The sequence below is a fragment of the Opisthocomus hoazin genome, chromosome 27, assembly GCF_030867145.1.
Source record: "Opisthocomus hoazin isolate bOpiHoa1 chromosome 27, bOpiHoa1.hap1, whole genome shotgun sequence".
Lineage (NCBI taxonomy): Eukaryota > Metazoa > Chordata > Aves > Opisthocomiformes > Opisthocomidae > Opisthocomus > Opisthocomus hoazin.
The window spans coordinates 246,261-266,589 of NC_134440.1; the positions used below are offsets into that span (position 1 = coordinate 246,261).

The 20,329-nt window shown below is 48.6% G+C and overlaps 1 protein-coding gene across 1 annotated transcript; it reads right to left on the bottom strand.

Moving 5' to 3' along the window:
* Positions 1 to 257: 257 nt before the first annotated feature.
* On the bottom strand, positions 258 to 20,112 carry SUGP1 (SURP and G-patch domain containing 1). The gene is made up of 14 exons (XM_075444198.1): positions 20,065 to 20,112; positions 19,653 to 19,824; positions 18,980 to 19,083; positions 18,324 to 18,551; positions 16,376 to 16,499; positions 15,676 to 15,779; positions 13,862 to 13,985; positions 10,863 to 11,413; positions 5,970 to 6,076; positions 5,145 to 5,322; positions 4,838 to 4,944; positions 3,878 to 4,023; positions 2,279 to 2,408; positions 258 to 1,387 (listed from the first exon to the last, which is right to left on the bottom strand). Exons 1-14 carry the CDS (start codon positions 20,087 to 20,089, stop codon positions 1,361 to 1,363), a joined length of 2,127 nt encoding a protein of 708 aa, XP_075300313.1. The 5' UTR covers positions 20,090 to 20,112; the 3' UTR covers positions 258 to 1,360.
* Between the last annotated feature and the right edge of the window lie 217 nt (positions 20,113 to 20,329).

Sequence of the window (20,329 nt, forward strand, 5' to 3'; positions counted from 1 at the left end):
GAGACCGAGGGATGGGCGTCCTGCCTTACCAGCCAAGCGCAGCTGCCACAGGGACCCGCCTCACTTGAGCAGAAGCTTGGCCCTGCTGAAGACGTGCCAGATCGCTCAGCGGCATTTCCCAGTCTGCCCCAGTTACTGCCCGCGCTGACGACCCACCTGAGCAGTCACAGCACACGCTCCCCCGCAGCCGCCCCGCGCTCGCAAGGCGCTCGCGGATTTTGCTTGTTCTCAGAATGAAGCCCTACTGAATTCTCCGTTTCAAATGTTTTATTGAAAGCCAAATCCTTGACTCTACGTTGTTAAGAAAATTTAACAAAAGAGAATCACACGCCAAGTATTCGGACCGAGGGAAAATAAACACGAAAGAAACCAACCCAACCAAGCTCGCTTTGTTTTCTTGCAGGTGCTTGGAAGGAAAGAGATCTCGAGGGGTCTCTCGACCTACGAAAACCCACCGTAAGACCACTTGTTCCAAAATTCCAGTGATGAAAATTAAGGAACAAATGAGTTTTGTTTTATTTACAGACTGAGTGAAGAAAATTTGTATTTGTAGAGGGGTTTCTTGTGACAACAAAATCCAAGTGGCCTTTGATAAGCTGTGTTCGAAGGTTCGGTTCTTCATCACCCCAACGCACAGACGGTGTCGGCACGTCTCTTGCTGGGTGCACTTAGTGTTCAAGAAACCAAGGGGCTGGCGCCTCTGACGCTGAATGAATGGCCCGGCGCCCCTCGACCCTTGCAGCCGTGCTCCACGCTGACCTGCGCCTCGTCTCCCACAGGGCGGAGGGACACCAGCCAGGCACTGGTCTTGCAATGTCAGCTGAAGGTCAGACCACACACTTCGAGCTTCAAACAGCATTGGAACCCATCTCTTCAGGGAACAACAGCCTGACTGAGCCCAGAAGCTGGGTCGGAGACAGTCCCTTGTATTCGCAATTAAAAAAACCAAACCCCCGAGAGCAGAACAAGCCGCGTCTCTGAACAACAGAGGATCTGCTGTCACACAAAAAACGCATCGCTTGTAACATGGCACTGAGTTGCACATGAGTGGAGTCCCCGAACTCTTCCTACGGGTACTCTTGGTGCCACCCTGCCCCTGTCAGCAGGGCACCGTGCGGAGATCTCCGTTCTCACCCGCTCTGTTCTCCTCCCCAAACACCACCCAGGCCTTGCTGCGACACGGCTGTCACGGCACAGCGTGCGGTGAGTGGGCTTGCAGGCCTTTCTTCTGGGTGAAAGATGGTATTGTGACTTCATTAAGTTTTACAATATTAGCAAAGAAGAGAATGATAATGGAGTTTCATAACATTTCACGGTAAAATTACAACTGTTTTGAAAATACATTGTCCCAAAAACATCCTCAGTAGTAAGGTCGTCGTGGATTGTTCTGTGGGGAATAACAAGAGAAAATTAATAAAAATTGCTGTCTTCATGGAACAATGAGCATCTGAGCTTCATTATCTGAAAAAAACACCGAAACGTGACATTTCTGACAGCAAAACCTGAGGTTTGCCCATCAAAAATTACAGCTGTAGCTCTCTAAGTGTGCTGGCACACTGAACGCAAGAGGCAAATGCAAACTTACAAGCCTTTGGCAACCAGCAAAACAGTTATTCAAAGAAACCATGGATTCGTGGACAACTCGCCCGCTTCCTTTGCATGCAGAGTTTGTAGTTCACAGAATCACAGAATGGTAGGGGTTGGAAGGGACCTCTGTGGGTCATCTAGTCCAACCCTCCTGCCGAAGCAGGGTCACCTACAGTAGGCTGTAGAGGACCTTGTCCAGGTGGGTCTGGAATATCTCCAGAGGAGGAGACTCCACAGCCTCCCTGGGCAGCCTGGGCCAGGGCTCCGTCACCCTCAGAGGGAAGAAGTTCTTCCTCGGGTTCAGCTGGAGCTTCCTCTGCTTCAGTTTGTGCCCGTTGCCCCTTGTCCTGTCGCTGGGCACTACTGAAAAGAGCTTGGCCCCATCCTCCTGACACCCACCTTTCAGATATTTGTAAGTCTATATTAGGTCCCCTCGCAGTTGGCATGCACCAGATAAAACCAAAATCAGGGGCTTTTGTATTAAAAAAAAAAAATCCCGGCAAGGAAAATCGCGCATCCATGGATGTTTTGGTAGTGATATTTGATTCGGCATGAGAACAGAATCAAAGAGAAACTCGGACAGCGTTTGCTCCCTTGGCTAAGCACTAGAAACACTCCACCCTGACGAGGCACGGGCAGGAGCCTCAACGGGTTTGTCACTGCGTCTGCTCCGGTGTCGGGACCACCTTACCAATGGATTTGGTCGGAAGCGGTAGGCGAGCATCATTCGTTTACGGAATGCCTCGTACTCGTCATCCTCCTTGGTCAGCTCGGCGGGACGATCGATGCCAAAACCAGCTCCATCCACAGCAGTGGTCCCCCTGTTTGGAAAGAGGGAAGAAAGCCTCCGAGGTAAGCAGACGGAAGAGATCAGCTTCCCCTTCAGCGGAAATACCTGCTGCCTCTTGCCAGCAGAGCTCAGCGCCAGGGAGCAGCGGGCATCACCGCGCACGGTGCGCTGCATCGAGACAGACAGCTAACCCTGAGCAGCTGACTGCATTTGCCACGTTTCTACGTTGTGCTTCCAAATCCATGACGTTTGCTATTGTTAGATGGAAGCAGCAGTGCCAACATCTATTTGCTTAACCTTCCACAGCTGGAACAGCAACACCGTGGGGCTGTGGACGCCTCCCTGCTGAAGGGTGCTCTGACCGGTAGACTGACCTTTGGCAACCAAACGCTGATCTGTACCTACACAGAACTGTCGGACAACGTGCCTGCCTCTCATTCCTTCACTCCAGAACGGTCCAACAGCGGAAGCAATTCCTTTCCATCTGCAGTAGCACCTTCCATTCTAAGAACATCAGAGGTGGTAGGGCCCAAGCAAATCGCAACCCTTGTTCGACCCTGTGAGGACACAAACTGCCTTCCTTCTGCTGTTTGCAAGCCTTGCTGTTCCGATCACAGCGACCTCTTGTCACCGGACTTCTCTGAACCAATAAACACACTGTCAGAAAGATCTTCTTGCAAAAGAGGAGCACAAGTGCTTTGTAGAGATACTTCCTATCGTGCAGTAAACAAACAACTGTTATTTCTAAAGGGATCTAACGCTATAAAACAATTCAGAGTGCTTCCTACCCCCAATATTTGGTTCTGAAGTTCAGCATCTGTTACCAACAGATGATCCACCTAAAAAGAGATGCTCATCTATTTTGGGATAGAACTCTCGCAAAGCTTTATTATACAGAAAGCACGATCAAATCAGAAAACTGCGCAACAGAGTGACGTCAAGACAGCTGCATGATCACACACAAAGCTCTCTGCTCTGGACTGAAGCATCCTTCAAACACAGGCCCAGCAGTAGCAAACACTGGTAACTGCCTTTCACCCACAGGACACCCGGGACTCGCTAGCAGGCACCAGCGGCGCTTTGGATGCAAAAGGCATGATCCTTAATACTTCAAGAAATTTATGACTGTAAAGACAAGACACACGTCCCGGTAGAGGTGAGGTGCAGACAAGTATTACCTTCATTTTATAGACGGGGAAGCTGGGGAGAAGGCACCTCCCTGAAGAAGGTACTTGGCAAACTGAGATTAGAAACCAAATACTGCTGGGTCAGCTCACACCTCCTGCCTGAGATAAGCTAACAAACCTAGGCCTCGGGGGGAGAGAACCCCAAAGAAATCAGAACGGATTTTTCTCCTTTGCTGCGAGGATTCCACATTCTGTTCAAGTGATAAATTACAGTCGTGTTCATTGCAGCTGCTTCCAGTGGGCCAGGGTAGGAGCATCAATTATCAGCCCAAGAGGAAAGGACTAAATCAATAAGTAGAAGAACTCTGCTTACTTGCTGACTGGGTTTTTAATCCCCTGTCCATCTGAGCCAAGTCCCTCGCCCTCCTTCCAGCCCATCTTCATCAGCATTTGATAACCTATGTTTTCCACAGTCAGTTTGAACTCTTTGTATTCAGAATAATCTGGCTCACGTCCTTCCTGCAGAGACACAAAAGGCAGTGTTGGTTATTTTCTCACATGCACCTGTGGTCAGAGGAAGGGAAAATCAGCTTCCACTACCCAAAGTTAGGATGGTTCTGGCAAACAATAACTAGTGTGATTTCTTGGGATTCCAGTTCTGCACCACCACGGAGAAGAGAACAGGCAAACGATGAAGTGCTGCACAGCCCTATAAGACCATCTGCAAGAAGCAGGGAATGGTACTCGGAGATCACGCCGAGAAATATTGCGCTCCAGTTGCTCACTGGATCAAGCTTCACATACAGTTCTTAAGCTAAGCCAGGATCTCCAGGGAACGTCAGACCCCACGCTGGTTACACAAAAACATTACGAGGGATGCACCAGCATCAAGACGTTCTGCGGTTTAGGAAGAACTGGCAGGTACTGAGGTGCTTTGCATAAGCTTTTTGTAGGCTTTATATTGTCACTTTACTGCAGTCATCTGGATAAAAATTCATGTTTTCCTCGCTTGGCATCAGCAACCACTTACCCGAATGAGGAACAGCAGACAAATGGTGGGCAGTCTGAGAGGCTTGTCTATCACTCAGCTAACCCTCAAATACTGTCCCAGTAGTCTGTTCCCTAATTTGCTACAGACCTTTCTCTGCAAAGAGCAAAAAACCCCTCATTTCCTCCAGAAGAAACCAAGCTCCCAGTGCAAGGGCAGAAGTGCCTCAAGGCTTCAAGGTAGCTAACTGCTGTGGGAAAGAGCTAAGCAAGCTCATCTTTCCCTCGCTGCTATGGGACAAGCCCGAAGCATCGCCACCGCCCCGCAAAGTCTCTGCTGTTTCACCTTCAACGCCTTGAACGTCTCCATGAATTTCTCCAGCTCGTCGGGAGGAAGAAAGTCTCCGATGAAATGTTTCCCTCTGCCCATCTGGGTCAGCTGCTCAGCCCACTCTGCCCAAGACATGGAGGAGAGACAACAGCACTAACGCAGCGTTCTTTGAGATGGGATTTCACGGGGGTTGTGAAGCACAAAGCCTCACAGCAGCAGACGGTTATTATCTCCACTCAACGGGCAGGGAAGCCACCGCACAGAGCAGTGAAAAGCGACCCCTGCAACTCCCATGCGCGCAACGCGATCTCGGACATCTCACCTCGCGTCTTGTCCATCTCCATGCGTCGGAGCTGGTGCTCCCACGTTCCCAGCTCACTGTCCACCTCCTCGTCGCTGTCGTAGCCATGTTGGTGCTGCTGAATTGCCTTATCCCACATCATCTGCATCTCCTGCATGGCTCGCTTGTGCTTCATGATCATATCATACATCTGCTGCATCTAGGGGAAGAGATGCCACAGCGCGCTCGGTCAGACAACCCGTCTGCAGGCAGCGGAGCCTGCCGCAGGCGCACGCAGCGCTCCGCGGCAGGGCCCGCGCCCGCTGCACGGAACACGGGCTGTGACAGCTACAAATCCCAGCAGGCAGTGCCGCTGCTCGAACCGATCTGCTCGCTCCTCAGATTGAACAGGAGCGTTACGTGCTGGTTCTGCCGACAGAAGTACCTCGATGCTAACGCTGCGGCCTGCTGCCATCCGATCAGCCCACGCAGTTTAAACATCACCCTCACCTTCTGGCAAAAGCCAGCTCTGCTCTCACTCCCCCAAAGCTTGCAAGCAGCCACTCACCTTCTCCCCACTGCTGAAGCAATAAATAACCAGCTGCAGATGGGACACAACAGACCTGATAGATTTGGGGTTTTAGTTTGGGAGGACAGCGTTTGGCTGGCTGAATTCATATTCCCCAAAGTCCTCTAATATTTCTGCTGACTGCAGCATCACATGATTCTTAAGCATTCAGCACAAATCCCAGAGATTTATTTGTGGGCCACTGGCACAGTTTCTTTGCTATTTCCACCTCCATTTTCCCATCTAACCCTGCCATGCTGCAATGCAATATGAATTTGGAAATCATTTCAGGGCGTTACCTCCTGCTGCTCCTTCAGCTGTTTCTTCTGGGCTTCGGAGAGCTCCGTCACACCAACCAAACCAACCGGCTTCCCTTTCTCATAACCAAGACCCTTGAGGTCCTGAACTGTAATAAGCACACATTAAAAGACTTTCAAAAATCTGAGACAGCTGTTGAGACCAGTGAAACCATATCTCAAGATCCCTACATGAGGTTCTACGCTCAGTTCACGGTTCCAGCATTGAGGAACTTCACTGCAGAACAACCGCCTGGTAGAACTTAGGAACCACAGGAGGAGGAAAGCCAGCGGGTTGCACCTCCTTCGCCAGCCAGCTCAGAGCATTCCCTCACCCCGGCCCAAGGCGCTGCCCGTATCGTGTCAGCAGGCTCACAAACCATGTCCCACGTCCTCGAAGGTCACACCGCACGGCAATCTGCTACACCATGCTCTAAAAATCATTCCCCCTAAAGATTAATTCTCCTCATAAGGCTTCCTCATGAACCCCAGCCATTGCGAAGAGCGATACTTCATTATTCAGAACTGAGTCACAAGCAGCTCGGAGCCTGTCAGCATATTGTCCAATCTGTGCACGTCAGTGTCTGCTGATTACTATGTAAACAGCTACTTCATTCAAAATGAAAAGCAAATGACCACATTAGAATAAAGACATGAGCACTACGCTGCTTTTGGAAGTTGCCATTCCCCAAGGAGATTTTAGTTTCTAATCTGCAAGCTCAAGAGCAGCATTGCCGGGGATGTTGCCCCCGAGTTCAAAGCGGGGGCATTTTAAGCCTCTGCGTGACAATCCCATTGATGTATCCTCCTTTTTCTGCAGCATCCCCTTCTGGAAGCCCCTCCTTTGGAATGATTTTTACTGTCTTATCAGATAAGCCCTGAAATTAGGTATTAGCATTATGTGGGCAGGGCACCTGCTGATTTAAAATGACCGTACGGCACTCTGAGCTCAAAGGGCAAGTTCAAGGAAAGAGAGAGGGGAAAAAAACGAAGCCTGTTAGTAATTGCTGCACCATGAAAGAAAGTAATAGAAACACTGCTGGGGCTGCAAGAGAGAGATTTGCAACGGAGACTGCCTTGCAAACTTGGTTTGTATCTGTGTAACAGGGCTGGCAGCTCCCCCCTGAAGCACCTCCCAGCTAAGATCTTACCAGTTAAATATTTAAGGGATTAGAAGACACACAACCGCACTTGAAAGCGCATTGCATTTTTCAATACATGGAAAAGGATATTTTCCTAATGACTGCAAAAACCTCCATCTGAATGTAAGTCCAGACTACAGTTAAACGATGCTTCATTAATTATTCATTATCTATTAATTATGAAGCCCGATAATAATAGGATCATTGCTCATGACACCAAATGTCTACACAGCATGCTAATTAGGCCCCAGGGGTCGCCTTCTCCCTTGCTCTTATTCGCACTCAGGGCAATTGATCTGAGCACTCTTATCTGCCCTCCTCTCCCGCGCCGAGCACCCCGCGGTTGGCAAGCGGCTTCCTCCACTCCCGGCTGCCGGGGAGACCAGCGGACTGCGCACCCACCCTCCCTCGCACGGCTACAGCCTCTGCACATTCGCACCAGCGCCGGGAGTCAACTCTGCAGGAAGAGTTATGTAAAACACTGCAAGAGGCTTTCCAAGGGAAGGGAAGCAAGACGCTGTGCGATGCGAGGCTTGGTGGTAGGATATGCACTTCCAGTTCACAAGAAATAAGAACCAACAGAAAAATAAACCTATATTATTGGTAAACAGCCTAATTTCTGTCTCGGAGAGCAATGAGATCTGGAAATAGTTTTGAAGAACACTCTATGCCTACTCCACGTAAAGAAGAATCTGGCCCCACATGTTCTGTGAGACCGGGGCACTTCAGCCTCTGCCCTCGTCGCAGATTCACCTCCTATCTCAGGGCATGGGAAAGCTTTCTCTGAATGCACCGAGGAAGACTCTCTGCCCTTCACAGAGGTCAGCAGCTCTTTGGCTTCATTCTGAATTGCATAAACACTCAGGCTAAGAGCCAGGCATGGCTCTAGAGGCCCCGCGAGCTGGTGGCTTGCCAGCATATATAACCACCTTAAAGGAGAAAGGTGAGACCGTAGCATCTTCTTTCGACTCCCCAGAAAGCGTATGCCACTGCTCCTTCTTCTGCTAAAACTACATCTGGTTTGTCTGGCTGCTCTGGTGCTCTGCAGACTTTCTGCTGAGATGATGCTGAAAGTCACTGCAGAAATTTAGCTCTGGGGGATAATTTTGTAGTCTTGGCCCAAAGTCTCACCATACGGGCAAAGTTGACAGAAAAAACAAAGTTCTACCCCAAGTCCCTATCTGAAGATAGAAAGTCTATTCATAACTGAGATCAGTCAAGGAATCTGCATAAAAATAGGTAAGATCTCACAGGTTCCTTACGCCGGTCTAGCACCAGGCAAACACTACGCAAACAAGGAGCTGCTTCTCAGTCTCCTGTTCAGCAGGCCTGGGAAAAATACATTTTTTTCCCTTGAATGACATCAGCTTTGCGTACAGGGTTAATGGTGCAGTCTATCTGCAGCATTGGCAGAAGACTACCTGAAGGTTCATCCCTTCCCCACACGCCCGAAGAGGAGCTTGTTACAAGAGAAGTGAATGTCTTTTAAGGACAGCAGAAGGAATCCCAATACAGAAGCGCCTGTTTTTTTGCTTCATAGTCTGAAGATCTTCCTCAGTTAAAACTAATCAGACCCAAACCAATCCAGTATTAGGTTTCAGAAATTCTAATGACAGCCTGTAATTTCCCATTACTTCACGGAGTTCACTAATCAGTGTCTCTCTTCTGTTCAGCTTTTCAGATGTATTAGTCCCTGCAGTACATATGCAGTTAAGTGTTTCGATATCAATACGTTTAAGAGGAGCCTTATTTCTGTCCAAAAGGGCTACACTTTCTCCGCTCCACGACAGTGATTTATTACTAAGAGTAGACAGGAAAAGAACCAGAACGGTCCTCCACTAATTCCAAAAAAATTGCTAAGGATAAAGGACTAAGACACAGATCTTTAGGTACCAAAGCATACTGTGCAACCCTAGCCTTCCACAGGACCAGGGGTGTAATTTGGAATTCTCTTCACCTGTCAGGTTGAAGATGTTAATTCTAAAAAGGGATTAGTCCATCCAAACCGATAAAAAAAAAATATCCTTCCCCCACAGAGCATTAACAGCGCATTAACGCTTGATTTGTTATGCCCGGCAAATTGTTTGCTGTCCTTTTCTTCTACTTGACACAAAGCCCTGCAGAAAGTGAGCATGAACACCAGCAAGTCCCTGTCTAATTAAGGGGAGGCTAAGAGAGCCAGGGGAGATTTCAGCAGGAAGCACGCCAGAATGAGCACACGGATACCCTTGCAGCCCCCCGCTGCAGCAGGAGGTGTTAAGATGGAATCTGATGCTTGTTTTGATAGCGCCTGCCCAGCTTCATCATCGAAGCTTCATTACTGTCTGCAAGAAAAAAGAATTACTCCAGAGGTACAAAATCAGGAAAGACTTTTGCATCTGATTTCTGCCTTACTATGAGCAGCAATTCAAGGTCAAATGCATAAGCCATCCAGGCTGGTATCCTGTCCTGTGCGTACAAGATGTATAGCCAAAACTTCTGTATCGGGCTGTGATCAGAAGACAGAACTACATAGGAACTTGTCTTCATCTACATTTGAAGTGCTGGCTTAGGAGACAGAGTTCTTCCTTCCTTCCTGACCTCTGCAGAACCAACAGACACCACAGCACATACAGCTAGCTCTACCTCTTGCCCAAGCCTAACAATCCAAGCTATTAATGGGTCAAGCAATTATCTCCTCTCAAACCCCGCCAAAGCAGATGACCCACAGACTTGCTGGAGCAATGAATGGTACTGGCTGACCATGTGCTGAGATTTCTCTGTGGTCTCACCCTGCAACTCAGAAAATCATAGCTTGTTTTCTATCACTTGTCCCACTTCACCTGTTCTGCTACTGCTTTTTGAAAAAGGTCCTTACTGAGACAGGTACTCATACTATCCATTCTCTGTTTGCCAGCACCAGCTGCCTTATCTTGCATCTTCTCTGCCTCCTTTTCACATCCTTTCCCCACACCACACTAATTGGGCACAGGATTCAAAGATGCCATCTTAAATGTCTGCATTCACCTGTTGCCCTTGAGTGACTCGGTTTTTGTATGCATCTCTAACTGCCTGCCTAATTACCGATCTGCTCATGCACAGCCGGGCCACCAGAGTTCAACCTCCGAGAGCTCACTAGAAGTGCCTCGACGGCAAGAATTATCTTCCAGCACTCGAAGAGAGCGGCACCCCCTGGGTGAACTTGGCAGGTGAACTAACAGGAGCACGAGCCGCAACGCTGGATGAGGACTGTGAACCCCATCTGTAATCAAATGAACTGAAATGGGTATAAATTGGAACTGGAAGTTACGCTCGTGTCCACCAGCACTTGGGGAATAGCTGTTCCCATTTAGCCTTCTGATCAGTCAGAGCGCGATGGAAGTGCTGCCCGGGGATTTTATCCTACCATGGAGAATAAGCACAGTTCAGCCTTTGATATTTGTTTTCTGACAGACTCTCTTCCTGAAGTGAAACAGCCCTAAATAGTGTAGAGGCTGAGGCTGTAATGAGCTATAGCACAGCGGGGTTTTAGAGAGAGCTGGAGAATGATAAGATCCAATCCCTGGTGTCAGCGAGATAAAGTGGTTTATCTGGGTTTCCACACAGGGGAGAGTTAGCTGCTAGACCAAGCTGAAAGATCGGGGGCTGGCAACCAAGGAGATTACAACAAGAGATAAGACTCACTGGGTTTTCCATTTACAAAGCTAGCTGTGCTAAGGCAGAATGCACTCCCCAGGAAAAACAGTTATTCAACACAATCCACAGACCCACTAACCTGAAAGAGGGGAGGGCGAATCCAGCTGCTGGACAAGCTGCGGGAGGGGCAATTCAACCTTGTCCTCCTCTGGCCCCCACCTGCTCTTCCGCTTCTTTTTAGTAGTGCCTGGAGCAGTAGTTGTTGTAGTTGTTGCTGTTGCAGCAGTAGTTGTAGCTGTCTGATCAGGCGGTGTTGTAGAGGATGATGGTGAAGGTGAGGGCAAGGATGAGGGCACGGGCAAGGGCACAGGTGAGGGAACGGGCAAGGGCAAGGCCAAAGGCGAGGGCACGGGTAAGGGCAAAGGTGAAGGAATGGGCAAGGGCAGAGGTGAGGGCACGGGTAAGGGCAGAGGTGAAGGAATGGGCAAGGGCAAAGGCAAAGGTAAAGGTGAGGGCAAAGGCAAAGATGATAAACACAATGGTGATGGTGACGCCTCGGGACTGCTCTTCCTTTTCAGACTGGACTCTGCAGACAAGGGGGCACACACGGTGGTGGATTTGGCCTTACGGAATTCCTCTAGTTTCTGCCGGTAATACTTGTAGCCTTTGCTGTTTGGCTCGTATAAAAACCTACAAAGGAAAAAAGAAACAAAAAGAAAGTTTAGATGTCACAGTCACATACGGCAGTAGGATACAGCACAGTTTGGTCAGGGCTTTTCCTTCCTGCAACGCTCTCGCACAGCTGGCCTTGCCACACTCTCCCTTGCTCTTCAGCACCATCCTGTGTGCATGTGCACAAAACGCAGGGCTCCGCGTGCTCTCGCAAGGCAGGCTGCAAGCTTTGCGATCCAGAAGCGTATTTCCCATTCACGAGCAAGCCACAGCTATTTTTGGTGCTAAATAAACACACAGTACTAAAAAGGACCAGGATACGTTTGTGGAAACGCACGGTCCTCCCCCAGAATTCACCTGCCTTCCAGAACACGCTTGGAAAAACTGCACAGGCTCCACAACACGTCGGGTTTCAGTCCACACAAGAAAACAAATGTTCAGGTCTTACCAATGGGAGTGCCAAACCACTGCCTAAAGAAACTGCTCCCAGCCCTCTATTCAAGCTACAAGCTTTGACATTACCAGTCTGCTTAATTACACCACGACTCCTCCTCCTGTTCCCTCATACACAAAAAACACATTGCTTTTATTTGCTACCCGTTCCAGAAATAGGCATCTCTGACCTTTTGAGTAAAATAAAACTCCTTAGTCTCTGTGGGAAGAACATGAACAATCCTCAGTCTAGCAGCTACGCAAAAAAATCAATACACTCAGTTACAAACACATTATCTTTTTGGGCTCACTCCAGTTTGAATACTTCACACTGAAAACTTGCCTATTCCTAACTCTCCTATAATGTTCTCTTTCTAGAAGACCAGTTTAATACTTGATACAACTCTTGTCGTGGTTTAACCCGGCAGCCAGCAACTAAGCACTAGACAGCCGCTCGCTCACCCCTCCTCTTCCCCCCTTAACTGGATGGGGAGGAGAAATGGACAAAAGGGGAAACTCGGGGGTTGAGGAAAAAGACAGTTAAATAAGACAACAAAGGAAATACTACTACTACTACTGATGATAATGATAATAATGAATATGCAAAACAAAGTACATACAGTACCGTTTTCTCACCACCCCATTCCGATTCGCAGGCAGTCCCTGAGCAGCGATCGCAGAACACCAAACTTGCCAATTTTGCAAACTTCACAAAACTCCCGGAAAAGACCAAACTCCCGGAAAAGTTCAAACTCCCAGACAAGAGAGGATTCAAACTCACGGAAAAGAGAAAAAACAGATTCCTTCCCCCGGCCATCTCTACCCATAAAGTGAGCATTTATGGTATGGAATATGTCCATCCGGCAGCCTGGGCTAGCTCCCTGGCTGTGCTCCCTCCCAGCGCCGCAGCTGAACATGCGAAACTGGAAAACATCCTTGATTTCCCAGCAACAACTGAAACTGTCAGCATTATCAACATCCTTCCCATACTAAATCCAAAACACAGCAGCTACTGGCAGGCAAACTAACTCTGTCCCAGCCAAAACCAGGCCATCTCTCCTCGGGACAGTGCCTGCTCCCGGAAGAAAACACCCGAGACGACAGGCCTTTGCCACCTACTGCTGCACAGCACGCACAGGCAGACACAAACAGCTCTCTGACGCAGTTTAAAATTCACTAAATGTGGTCCTGCATCCCTCCATTTGAATAACAGCACCAAGGATTGCTTCAGGACCAAGCAGAGGGCAGGATGAGGCCCTCGCCATGGCAAACCTGACAAACTCCTAACAGAGGAGATGGTGTTTAACTTGACTGTGCTTAGGTGGGATCACAGCGGGGTTTTAAAGTAAATAATGAAACAGCTCCGGTATTAGCATATCTGCCTCATGTAATTCACAACACAAGGGGAGGACCCCAGAGGGCCAAAAGGCAGCCAACAAAATGCCAAAATATCAGCAACAAAATACGGCTTGCTGAGCCCCACCTCACTTCCAGAGAAGACACCAAATTGCTTGTAAGAGCAGAAAAACGAAACATGGATGAGACCAAGGGGAGGCATTAAACAACTGTCAGTGAGCACTGAAGAGAACAATTCACACCTGAAAGGCTGAAAAAGGTATTCCAGAGGGGGCTAGCGGTGAAGGAACGCTGCCTGTACGCTAGCGAAGATGCTGTGTGCAGAGCAACCCAGGAAGCCAGCTGGCAGCAGCGGTGCAGGTGTGAGCGGGGGCCCACACCAAAACACAGCTACAGCGCAAAGCAGAAGGTTACAACTCTGGCAGTACATCGCAACAAAACGCAGGTGAGGAGGGCTGGAAGTTGTAAATCCGTTTTGGGGAAAGCAAATCGATTTCTGTCTCTCTGTGCCTTACTTTAAACTGTGAAGCTTGAGAATGTAAAAGTATCAGCTCTATAAAAGTGCACTTGTAACTTCAGAGTTATCGCAAGCTTGTCTATTATTTCGCCTTAAAAAAAAAAGACAAGACCCATCCAAGCCTCCCCGCACTACACTTGGCAGCAGGTTTCTTCCCTTACCTGAAAGCATGGTTCTCTCGGTTGTTCTGCAAGGCAATAGCTTCCACCTCGGGACCCCCGTCTGCTATGAACCTGGCCAGTTTCTCAGCAGAGTTCTTTATCTCTTCGTCGTCTGGGGGTGAAACTTTAAGCAGGCTGTCAGTACTGGGCCCAACTCACACAAGCAACAGTCAAAGCCTATCTGTTCTAAGAACCCCAAGAGCAGAATAAGGGCAAAAGGTCGAGTTTAATTTTTAGAAATATTACACATGAACAGTCATAGAGTTTATATCACACAAACATGGTATCACATAAGGTTGTACAAGCTTTGTAACCAGAGGAGTGCCCACTCACACATCAGCTTCCTCTGTGCCAGGAGCTAGATGAGAGCAGATTAACAGACAAACCAGCTTTTGTCTCCAAAGATGGACACTTTACTGCAGAGGAAGTCCGTTTCTGCCCTGTGTCAGGCACTTTTCCACAGGGTTACACCTCAGCACTCACAATTATCTCTAGTTAAAGACTTTGCCACTGACATCCCCAGGAGCAACGGGAAAGCCTTAGAAAAAGTGGCAAACTAACACCGCAGCGTAATCCCACTTGTACCTACTGTCACTACACATCTGCCGGGCATTTTAGGGGAGGGTTGTAGGAGAGAGCAAATTCTCCATGGAACGGTCCCAGTCCTCACCTGGAAGAGGTGGCTACTGCGGCCTTAGTCCAAAGGCACAGAGAAAGCTCTGCTCATTAATATTTCAAGCATATTTGATGTTTATAAGGAGCCAGGCAAATACGTTATTTAGCCGTGACAGCCTTATATGACATTTGCTACCTGCACAGTACCAGTGCCAGTACTCCAGTGTGCTGGCACAGGACCAGGAGGCAGAAAACATGATTATAAGCCATGGACAAGTCATAACCTTTCCTTGCTTCAATATTCCACACCTGTAAAGTATGGATAATACTGCTTAGCTTCCAAACTGTTGTATCAGTTAATTGATATTGGTAACAAGCTCTTTCAGCCTACAGTCTATTAAACCGTGACTTGTGTGAGCTGTTAACTCCTGAGCATGACAGCTAAATTGCATTAACTCTCCTTTCTACAGAAAGGGAAGCTGACACAGAGAGCCTGAGTGATTCGCCAGAACCACACAGCAGGCCTGAAACAGAGGCAGGACCAGAAGTGATAAATGCCTGGCCCACAGACCTCACTTCACCCACTAAATAATTTGTCTTAACAGAACTAAGTTCAGCAGATTCCACTGCCCACACCACTTGCCTGTTGGCAGATCACCCACTTCTGCTGTTTTCCCCCCTGAAAATACAGTCCCTTATTTGCAAGGATTTATGTCCCAAGCAGAAAATAAAAGCTTCGATTAGGGAAATGGCAGCAGAAATGGGAATTCTGTTCAATCAACCATTTACATTGACAACAAACCAAATAAGCACATCTGAGAAAAAGCACTTTTCCTAAATGCATTTTCAGGGCTGAAACACTTTCCAGAACACACACGATGGAGAATCAGTTGAGGTCAGTCTGTTATGGATTTTGGAGAAATACAAGGGAAATCTCTTTCAAGAGCCCTTTGCATGGAGCATGGTACGGCAAGCTGTGGGCCTGGGAAACAATCATTTTGGCACAAGGCTTTAATGCCACCACGGTGACGCTTGATCACCATCTCTTTCCAGTTTGAAATTTCATTTACAGGCAGCAGATTGACAGCCAAATATCCCCTCCAACTGCTTCCACCACAGACCTAACAAGCAGTTACAGAGAGACTGAAGAAGTCAACTTCTGCAATCCACAGATTAGTGTCCAGAGCTGTCTTAATTACCTTTCTGAGAAGAGGATGCCTGAGAACTTTGATTCTCTTTTCTTATTTCTGCCACTTTCTTTCTGTAGTAAAGGAATTCTCTGCTGTTCTTATCATGCAAAAACCTAGGGTGGAGACGGAAGGAAAAAAAGAGCAAAAAATATGCATCAGCAACAACTATACATAAACATTGACACTCTGAGATATAAATAGCTCGAAACAAAAAAATATAAACAGATTAATTACTCAGAATGCACTTTAAATGAGGATTACAAAATCTTCAGCATGTATGAACACACATAGCTTCAATCTAAGGACTTGCATCCACATTTTTTGTGTCACTTGAAGGGAAATCCATAACGGCATCCTCTGATGTAGGAGGGAATCCTCTGTCCGCAGCCACACAGCGTACCAGTGGCAGAGGAGGCAGAACCAGTCCCGAGATCGAGCCCAGTATCCCCACAGGCAGACGCTGTGCAGGCAGCCCGACCACCCGGGCTGTATTCCTAACTCCAGCGGTTCCGCCTCCTCAGCACCACCACAGGATCACTTTCTGCCTGTTTCCCCAGCTATAAAACAGTTACTCGCAACGAAGCTCCAATCCACCAAACAATAATTAAAGCAAACGCATCCACAAGCACTATACACGTAAAGCCGATGTTTTTCTCCTACAAAGAGACAGCGTTCTGCTTTGGAAGACAAGAGTCAGCACCACACTTACGAAAAAGCTGGGTTATCCTTGTAGTCTTCCATAGCGACCTTCTCTAATTCTGGTCCCCCTTCAGCCACGAACCTAGCCAGCTTTTCCACCACTTGTCGGGTCTCCGCATCCTCTGGGGGTAAAACTTTAAGCAGGCTGTCAGTACTGGGGTTCAACTCACACACCAAACAGGCAACAGGTACATTACTTCTAAGAACCATGGTGGCAGACAAAAGTAGAACGGGAATGGGAAGAAAAAGGATGAAATGGGGGATCCAGTCTTACACAGCTGTACAAATTACAATCCCTAGGTCACCGTCAGCCTCTGCACTCCCCTAGCAGGATGTTCATATTTCATCTAGATTTTTCCTACCAGGAAAAGCCTAAGATTTGGATCGCCGCTGTTTAGGGAGCAACTTCAATTGTAACATAATTTGCTTCTGACAATTCCACTCAATACAAAACACACGATGGGGAGGAACAGGAATCTGGTTTTAACAATCATTCAAGATTAGAGATTGCAGTTCAAAACACATGATGGCGAGGAAAAGGAATTTGGTTTTAACAACCACTAAAGATTAGAGATTCCAGTTCCCAAGACATCGTGCTGTACCCAGACAGCGGAGACAGATTGTGCAGCCGGAGCATATAGTTCTTCCTGCTGGCAGATGCCCGTGTCTCAGCCCTCGCTTGGAGGGAATACCATCAGAGACAAGAGCTCAGTCTCCATGAAACTGTATTTTGGCTTCTGTGCCAAGAAAGGAACCCACTAACACTGACAGTGGTTACAGAGCTGATGCAGGACACATTTAACGGGCACTAAACACAGGCATTTGTCTAGCCAACAGTACTCAGGGCAGGGCGCTGAACAAAGAGCACACAGGAGCAGCGCTGTCCGCACTGATCTAGATTTGAACCCACAATCTTTGAATTAAGGGTCCATATCCTGTCTTTGTTCTCCACAGCCAGCAGCTGTTTCTCACATTCCTGCGGTGCATTTCACCCTTAAGTTCAGACCGGCTAAGATGATGTTTTTACAAATCCCACCAGGAATAGCTAGACATGGTTTTGTAAACATACAATGAAACGAATTATGACACAAAGCTTAGTGTGACTTATTTAGCAACTCCAATCTAATTTTATACTTGATTAATACGCACGCATGAAATTCAGATTACTAAGCAAATCTGCCTTCTGGCTTCCCAGCCTAGGTTATCCAGAGAAACTTGGTTATTTAAGCGCTGCAATATTCTTGGTTGGTTTTCTGTCCTACTTAAAGCAGTCAGGACCTAGAGGTGAGACTCTCTAATGAAACTCTGATTTTACCTGGTCATGGTTCCATGCCTTACATGTAATCTTATTTATTAACACATACAATTTTCCCCTCTACACTGCCACTCACAAACTAAGGACTCTTCATTTTCTATCATTTAAAAAACTAAAATTCCATTTTAAATACAAGCATTGTATCTATATATGTTCTAGAGAACTCAGCACTAGCCGTAACAGGTATCAGTTGTACCAAAGCAGAATTCTTACGGTTAGCAAACAACCAAGCTCCATTAAGAGTAAACGTATTTCTTCTCTACACGTTATTTTCACAGAGACTTATCGACTTGCCTTGATAACTCAGAGAAAATAAATCTTCTAGGCACAAACCAGACCCAGTCTAACTATGGCGAGCGACCCACCTCCCATACCGAGCTCGGGGTGGATCAGTAACATCTAACAGCATTCAGTCCTCGGGTTTACTGCTGAAACTGGCTTTGGAGGAGTCCACCAGCATTAACTGGTGTCATTTCTATTTCACGATGCATAGGTCTGCATGCAGGAACTGCGCTAAGAAAAAAAGGCAACCCTCCCCTGGGGAAAAGGACTGAGGGAATCCTGCTCCCACACTCCGGTCCTATCGCTACGGTCAGCGGACTCACACCCCAAAACAAACAATGTAGTACAAGGTGTCATTTACCTTTAATTTCCAACCACTGCTCATAATCTTCCTCCTCATCTTCATCTGGTGACTGAAACACACTGAGGCGGTTAACGACTGGGGTCTGCCTGGAATGGGAGTAGTTCTTCGCCTGGTGCAGCATGCTGCTCAGGACCTGCCCGGGCCGCTTCCCAAACAGCATAGGTTTCTTCCCAGCATTTGACGCAGGAGTGTTTGCCGAGTTATTAGCAGAACTTGGGGGAGTTTCTTAGAAAAGAATGAGGGGAAAAGAATTCCGGTGCATCCTTACTGTTTTCACCTCAGAAGGTTACACACAACAACTCAGGCAGTAACACAGCTGCAATAGGCCGTTATGTTCAGAGTAAGTTAAAGACACTGACTGGCAAAAGCCGAGTAACGAAATGAAAGCTGTGATGATTTTTACAATGTGAGATTCAAGCTAGAAGAGAGATGCTTGTCGTTACAGTACCTATAGAGGGAAAGGGGGCAAACCTCCCTATTGTATCTCGATGACTTTAATCTAAATTTAAAGGGGTCATCATTGCTTTAGAACTTACTCGTACTGGTAACAGCTCATAGCAGGGTTTCTAAAGCGAACAGACATGGAGGCAGCTCACACAAAGCTGGTATCACCAGGAGAAGGAAGGCCTCCTTTTGCTCAGAAGTCGACCTACCAGCACTTGACTTTTCCTTCTGCAGCTTGAGAAACTGCTGGAGGAAACTGCCATCATTAACAAACTTGTTGGAAACACAGGCTTCATTGTCAGTACCGTCATCTCTGAACAGAAAAAGAAAAGTAGGTGATGGTACTCCTCATCCTCCCAGCCCCCTGCACACGCACTGATTTCGAACAGAAAACAAGACAAGTGCCAGCAACCACTAATCCCTCTCATCTAACGCTGAAAACACGCCCAGCATTTCAAAGGCAAGAGAACCCGTCAGCCTGCTGCTCACGGCATTCACCCCCACTCCCCACCCGTTGAAACAGGATTCCCACCTGCTCTGCCACGCTACCCTGCTTCCAGAACCCCAGGCAAGCACTCAGCAGAACTCTGCTAACTCTCTGGAGCGGCGATTATAAGTAAGATATTACAGAGATTATAGGAAAGCGTAGTAATGCCCTGACAAAATGATATAACTGCTGTTAGCAGAACTTATTCTCACTAGCATCTGAGAAGCCTGGCTACAGCCATCACAGTGCAAGTATCCTACTCCAGCCTTCACTCAGTTATCAACTTTCCCAGTATTTGCCTCCGAGTGCCAGAGCTCTGTACAGCTTGTCTCTTCAGTTCTGCCCGCGCTCTGCCAGCAGAGCTCCCGTCCAAAAGCCCCGCGATTCCCACGCACTCTCCGAACAGCGGCAGCTGCTGTATGCTGAGGTAGCTCTGCCTCGCCTGCTGCTCCAGCCGGGCCTCGATTTCTCGCTTTTTCTGCGCTATCAGCTCCTCTTGGTGAAGAATGTTCTGGTTCGTCTTGGCCGATTTCGACTGCGCGACCCCGAACCAGCGGCTTGCTTTCCCTGTGGGAAAGGAGAAAGGAATTAACGTTCCGGACCTCCCCGAGCCACCGCTCCGAACGGGGACGGTGCCCCGGCCCTGCCCCGGGCACCCCCGGGTCCCACCGGCGGGGAGGCCGCCGAGCCCGGAGCGCCGCCGCTGCCCCCGCCCTGCAGCCAGCTGCCCGGCGGCGGGCGGGACGGGGAGCGGGGGGGCGGCGGGGCAGGGCCCGGGGAGGGGGGGGGCAGCGGGACCGGCCGTACCTGGCGCATCCCTGGGGTTGTCCATTTTGGAGCTCCCCTCCCACGATGCACCGCGGCCGGCGGGGCGGGCGGCACCAGGCGGCTCTGCCGCAAAGGTTTCTGGGAGGTGTAGTCCCACGAGGTGGGCCCTCCGCCTTCCTCCCCGCGCCTCCCGCCGCGGCGATGCCGGTCAGAGGGTGGAACCGGCTCGCTGCGGCGGGGGTGCCGCCGTCACCCTCCTTCTCCAGCTCCCCCCCGGCGCAGGCCGGTGGCAGCGGCCTCTCGG

Bases quoted from the DNA above. Each gene is read 5' to 3' on its own strand.
- SUGP1 (XM_075444198.1), bottom strand. From the start codon at position 20,089: ATGGACAACCCCAGGGATGCGCCAG. The intron at 5,323-5,969 runs GTAACGCCCTGA...CTCTTCCCCTAG, and splicing joins AGCTGAAGGAGCAGCAGGAG to ATGCAGCAGATGTATGATAT. The intron at 2,409-3,877 runs GTAAGCAGAGTT...CTTTCCAAACAG, and splicing joins ATTAAAAACCCAGTCAGCAA to GGGGACCACTGCTGTGGATG.